The following is a 6,263-nucleotide window of genomic DNA, read 5'->3' as shown; positions in this document are numbered from 1 at the left end:
TTCTTCAGCTTCATTTTTCCTATTCTGTCTCTTGCCCCTTCTTTGTCTAACTTCCGGTCTCTTGGAACATTCGGTTCACTCAATACTCGTCAATTTTTGGGTCTCTTGTTGTTCATCATCTTGTTATTTTCTTGAATCTCTTCTATGGTTATAAGGATATAATAAGAAAGGCTGCATTTGTATAAGAGCATACGCTTTCAACTTTTTACCGTATTTTGGGTCTTTAACTACCTTATTTTTTTGCCTTCTCACACGTTATTGTCGTCCAGTTTAAATGTTTAAATTCATTTAATCGCGATTCACATTCTGATAGATTTTAATAAACTTGTTGATTATTGAACGGGACTTGACAATTTGATGAAATTCAAAAAAAAAATTAATGCTTTTTAAAGCCTTTTGGGATCAACTATCTAAATGATAACAATATCTGTGTATACGAGTAAAGAGTGGTTTCAACAAATGATAAAGCTCCTGTAAACATTAGCCTTTTCTTGGGAAAAAAGTGTTCATTTTAAAGATTATGATTAAATTTTGAAGAATCTATGGAATAATTTGGAAATCAGATAGCGAAGGATGGATAGATAATTGTGTTTAAAATGGACGTTATTATGGGCAATAGTTGAACCAATCAAAGAAGCGATGATTAAAAATCTATTGATTCATGAGTTTAAAGTGAAGCGACCATTGCTGCTTATGTATACAAAGGATTCGATTCTCAGCGATGGTAAACAATTGACATATAAATATGTATACATACTTACAGTTACAGTTGTAATCTGTTTTTATCTCATCACCCAAATTATATTACCCCTTTTTTACATTATCAAGCTGAGAAATCTTTTCTAGAAAAAGAAGAAACTGTTTTTTTTCTCACTTCGGAATATTGTTGAAAACCTTTTTTCATCCTTTATTTCGTTGCCTTTCAACCTTTACCAGTTTTTTGAAAAAGATGATTCAATTTATCAAATGATTATCTGGTTAAGGGTCGAAGGCTTTAATTATCAAATGAAGGTTAAACCTTAAGCTCAAGTTAACATTGAAACCTTTACCGGCATCAAGTATCAACAATGTAAATAAAGAGATTGGTGGTTCTGGTAATTCAATATTTCTGGTATCTCAATCTGGTTCAATCAAAGAATACAATTTAATCTTGTTGATTTGCTGTTTAAATTCAAATATGAATCGCAAATGATAAGCAATGAAATTAGTCGGTTGCCGGTTTTAACAACTGATTTTCATTGAAAGCTGTCTGAATCTGGTGTTGGCTACAAAATACTAATTATCTAAAGTTTACCATAATTATCTTAGCCTATTGAAATTGGTCACTTGAAACATTTCAAATTAGGCTTATTTCTTAAAAGCTTCATGGAAGCTTCTTTAAGCTTGTTTTAATTTTTCTCGATTACTTTAAGAATCCTGTGCGACAAATCTTGAAATTTATCAAATTCGCAATCTTGAAGTTTAGGAATATACGATAAACGAAACAAAGTGAAATGAGCTTTTGGAGTGTTTACTTGTCTCCATTTTTTCGTTTTTATTTAGGCACATTTTTATTAAAGAGAGATCACAAGCGTATAAAAATAATCAACTTGATCAGGCTAAAGGACGGCTGTTTTCGGGGAAAAGAAGAAGGAAGGACAAAACGATTACCGTTTTACTCGTAAAACTTGGTATCTAATCTTTTTCATTATATATTCAGCTTATTCAAGGGTATTATAAATTTTACGGAACAGGATACATTTAATTTTCCACTATTGATTAAAACCTTTTGATTTGCGTGATTTTCTTCGGGATGTTTTAGTTGATGAGATGGGTTTTGGAGCTTCTAATGCAGCCTTAAGATGGGATTTTCGTCGATGATGCCTTTTTGAGATCGGTGCAGTTTCAGAACATGTCCTTTTTGTCGCAAGTTTGACTCGTATTAAGTATTGCTCATAAGGCTTACCAAGTTGATGTTTTTGTTTAATATGTTTAGTCAACATTGATCTCCAAATATCGGTAAAACCACATAAACGACATCGATAATTCATACCTAAATGAAACGCCTCGTAGTGTTCAGTTATCCCCTGAGCACTACCACACGTTTTGTTACACGTTTTACATTGGTATTGATCACCTTCTAATTTTCTGTAACAGTCTTTCGTGGCTATCTTTGTTTCTTTAAGTATACTTTCATTTGATGTTTGGTTATTGGTGTATACTGAGCTTTTGTTGTCTTCATCACTATTATCATTGTTGTTATCGATAGCATTGTTATTGTTAGTGTTTTTCGGTTCCTCTTTAAAACTAGACGTACTTGTTGATGGTACAATAGGTTGAGATCCAGTGTTTTCCGCTGGTGCTTGTAAATGTTTAAGCAACGTTGGAGTTTTATCCGAGTTTCGCCGCGTTAAATGCTCAATGTAAGGCGGATGACAGTTATGAGCACTTCTCAAATGAGATATCGCTAATTGTTGCCACTTATTTGAAAAGGAACACATATTACAAGCCCATACCAAATCAGAGTGTAGCTCTTCATTGTGTTCAGTTAAATCTCCGACAAATTCAAATGCTATATCACATAGCTTGCACTTATAGTTCTGAGTAGGATTAGGATTCACTAATTTATCAGAAGATTGAGGTATATTATTTTCGTCCTGAATTTTTTGAATATACTGATCAAAAGGAGATTGCAATTTATGAAAAATTCTCAAATGATTACTCATAATAAGCGGCCATTTATGAGAATAACCACAGACTCTACAAGTCAATACTTTATCATTTGACGATTGACTTTGATTATTTTGAGAAAAGGTTGTTGGTCCTTGTTTTGATTTGTATAGATGTTTATCCTGATCCGTGCTAGAGCTTCTGGAGCTTCTAGAGAGCTCATGTTCACAACCAGCATCAAGGCCTTCATTGTAATCATCTGCTTCCAATCTTTTCATATCCCCCTGAAAGTCACTATTAAAATGCCGATCTTCAATCGCCAACATTGGTCTACCTCTCAACTCATCCTTTTCCTTATCCTCATCATGGAAGGAAGATGTGTCGTTAATACGCCGAGTCTGAGAGCGTAAATTTCTATAACAAACAGAATTGAACAATAAGTCTAGAGATATTAATGAACTGAGTAAATAAAACAATAACTAGATTTTAAACTTACGCGAAATTTGGCTCCTTGTTATTCATTTCAATCTTATCAAGGTCACATAGGTACTGATTAATGAAAGCCTGAACTTTTTACAATATCTTACGGAGTGTTAAGAAAGTCTTTACAGCTGGGAACAACATTCATTTGAGTGAAAGGCGGTTAGTTTGATTAATGAATCCATAATATATTTAACTTTAAGAATAAACGATCAGGTTAAACTATATTTAATAAATTTACTGTTATAAAATTAAAATAAATTCACCAGATAATACAAGGAGCACCTCAATAATAAACAAGAGCATGGAAAAATAAAGTTAGCCTAAACCTACACAAGGTATCGATTAAAGATCAGATCTCAAAAGATATTTTGGTAGGCATTTACAAACTGTTGACAGAAAATTGAGCTCATTTTTTAGCTTTTTAATAGAAATTTGAAAAGTAAATGCTCAAGTAAACGAAGATAATCATTGAAAATTAGATCAAATTAGTTTGAATCAAGAAAGGTTGAATCGGGTTCAATTAAAACAATAATAGTTAGGACTCAAATAAGTTACACCAGTAAACTCTTAGTAAACGACAACTTAAGAGATGAACAGATGGATTTCGACAAGAATAATCTTATAAATATCATGATTTTATCAATAATCCATGATTGCGATGTAATTAGAGAGTTTTTGTTTGAGAGCAAAACCACCCAAAAACAACTTAAAGGTCTTTGATAAGAGGTGGTTCAATTGGTATGTAAACTTTGAACAAATATCATAATCTGAATTCTAGACTAATCAAGATGTTTTACTAATGGAAACTAGTTCAGTGGTGGAAATTAAAGAAGCGGCCTTATTCATAAGTCCAGATAATGTGTCCAGCTAGCAATCGATAGGCAAATCTTCCAATTTTTTCTTTCGTTATGAACAGAAATTCAAATTCTAAGTAAATTTTGTTACAGCAAATTTGTTTTTTGGACATTTTTAATTTCCTTTACATTTGTCGAGGTTTTTGTTTGTCTGGTGGTAAAATCCAAGGTATTATTTAATCGCAGTCGATTTCAATTATAACAAGATTTCTTTTAATCAACGTTAAGCTTAAACCATTATAAAGGTTTGTCAGTATTTTTACAAAAAAATTATAATCCATTTCAACTGCTTAAGCATAGATTGAAGACAGTTAAACCGTTCTTGTCTTAACAGTTGCTGAATATTTTATACAAGAATTACACTGATATTGTTTTGAAAATATCAAAACTATTAGCGGCCGTACTAATCACAAGACCCGGAATTTGAGGATGAAAGTGTAGCTCTTTTATGTCTCTTTGACCACGATGAACAAATAATAGTTGCGGTGGAGCGTTTTTCTCGGCTTTCAACTCTTCATTTTCTTCGTCTTCATCAGCTCCTTCTTCTTTCAATTCTTGATCTTCTGATTCTATTTCTTCATCGTCTTTTTCCACAGCTAAGTCCCACAGAGTTATCTGATGATCTTCTCCGGAAGCAGCAAAAACCGTGTTATCCGATGGATGCCACTCAACGGAGGTAATTGGTTCAAGATGATATTTGAAAACGGCAACTGGTTTGTTAGTTTTGACTGAGTTAGCAAACTTGCGGAAATCCCAAACTTTAATGGCTCCGTCATCGCCTCCAGAAAGAAGGAAGAAAGTATCCAATTTATTCCACGATATTACATTAACATCTGATTCATGAGCATCTTCGATTGCTATCATACAGGAAGAAAGATTTCTAGCTCTTGTATCCCAAATTCGGATTGATTTGTCAACTGAACATGAAGCTATAACATTAGGCTCTGTAGGTGACCATTGAATATCTTCAACTGATTTCGTGTGTCCAATTAAAGGTGTTTGGTCAACATGCCAAGTACCTGCTTCGTTAGGAACCCAAATATGAATATTTTTGGCACAGTCACCAGTAGCCAAGTATCCTTTAGCCACGTCTGACCAAGCAATTGAAAAACCTTCTACTTGGTGTCCACTAAATGTAAATAAAGGAGGTCCAGCTTCGCTTTTATTGAAAAAAGAATTTTTAAGCTCTTGTAACTGTTTATTTAAATTCCAAATACGAACAGCACCTAAAAGTATGAAAGTTAAGAAAATTAATGAAATTGATATGCCTTTAGATTAAAAACGCTTAATTTACCAGAATCACACCAAGAGGCAGCCAGCATACTGGAACCAACTTCAGCGAACCTTATGCGATTGATAGCTCCCCATGGATGAGGTATTTCAGCGGATCTTAATAATGGTTGAGAATCTGGTGAACCATCATCCTCTTCATCACTACTTTCAGATTCTTCATCACTTTCTTCGTCATTATTTTTCTGCTTAAATTTAGTCATTCGGCTTAAATGCAGTACATGAATGGTATTTAGGTGGGCTTTCGGAGCCTGGGTTCCAGTAACCATATAAACTGACAAATTATCTTGAGCCAATCTATCGTTTCCTGAGCCATCACCGTCAGGAATAACATCAAAACTTAAACAAGGAAAGCCAGTCTGGGCACTATGGTATAAAACATATGCTGATTTATCAAACTCCATCCCCACTGTAAACAAATGAAAGTAGAATGAGTAAAATGGTAGTAATCGAGATTAATCAACTTCACAGATATTAAACAAAAAAATTGCTGAGAAAGTTGAATCAGATCTGTAATGACTAGAACAAATATTTGAGCAAACGATGATATACCAACAATGAATGCAAGTTTGTCATCAAAACTCTGTGTATATCAGTATACATGTAATTGTTATAAAATAATCAAGATCTCAACTTGTTTTGAACTACATAACAACCTTTCAACTTAAACAATGATATTTTTGAGTTCCCTCAGTTCAATTTCATTTCCTTGTAATCTGATTAACTGAATAATAGTTATAATCACTTTTCTTTTCAATCAAGTACATAGATGCTGTTTAAATGGTATTAGATCAGAAATAACGACTTACCTATCAACAGTTGTGATGAAATCTAACAACAGGAATATACAAAATATACAGAATATAAGACTTTTTGATAATTAACGAAATAATTGAACTAATTATCAAACAAAATCAACAATTATTACAAATAGACAAAAAAAGAAACCATACAAAACTTGCATCAACTCATATTATGGTTCACGTG

The 6,263-nt window shown here is 32.9% G+C and overlaps 2 protein-coding genes across 2 annotated transcripts; both read right to left on the bottom strand.

The window, feature by feature from the left end:
- Positions 1-1,494: 1,494 nt before the first annotated feature.
- LOC107364617 (uncharacterized) lies at positions 1,495-3,410 on the bottom strand. The gene is made up of 2 exons (XM_015932045.3): positions 3,146-3,410; positions 1,495-3,063 (listed from the first exon to the last, which is right to left on the bottom strand). Exons 1-2 carry the CDS (start codon positions 3,169-3,171, stop codon positions 1,752-1,754), a joined length of 1,338 nt encoding a protein of 445 aa, XP_015787531.1. The 5' UTR covers positions 3,172-3,410; the 3' UTR covers positions 1,495-1,751.
- Positions 3,411-4,176: 766 nt separating this feature from the next.
- On the bottom strand, positions 4,177-6,242 carry l(2)09851 (WD repeat-containing protein 1 l(2)09851). The gene is made up of 3 exons (XM_015931924.3): positions 6,086-6,242; positions 5,281-5,685; positions 4,177-5,212 (listed from the first exon to the last, which is right to left on the bottom strand). Exons 2-3 carry the CDS (start codon positions 5,678-5,680, stop codon positions 4,344-4,346), a joined length of 1,269 nt encoding a protein of 422 aa, XP_015787410.2. The 5' UTR covers positions 5,681-5,685; positions 6,086-6,242; the 3' UTR covers positions 4,177-4,343.
- Between the last annotated feature and the right edge of the window lie 21 nt (positions 6,243-6,263).

This window comes from Tetranychus urticae, chromosome 1 (genome assembly GCF_039701765.1).
Source record: "Tetranychus urticae isolate SD_2017Ah chromosome 1, NJAU_TeUrti_SD_1.0, whole genome shotgun sequence".
Lineage (NCBI taxonomy): Eukaryota > Metazoa > Arthropoda > Arachnida > Trombidiformes > Tetranychidae > Tetranychus > Tetranychus urticae.
The sequence above is the reverse complement of the archived record's forward strand: the minus strand, read 5'-3'. Positions and strand labels throughout refer to the sequence as shown.

What these genes read in the sequence shown, in the direction of transcription:
- LOC107364617 (XM_015932045.3), bottom strand. Translation starts at nt 3,171, where the DNA reads ATGAATAACAAGGAGCCAAATTTCGC. An exon ending in AACAAGGAGCCAAATTTCGC is followed by an intron (nt 3,064 to 3,145) that starts GTAAGTTTAAAA and finishes TGTTTGTTATAG; the next exon opens with AAATTTACGCTCTCAGACTC.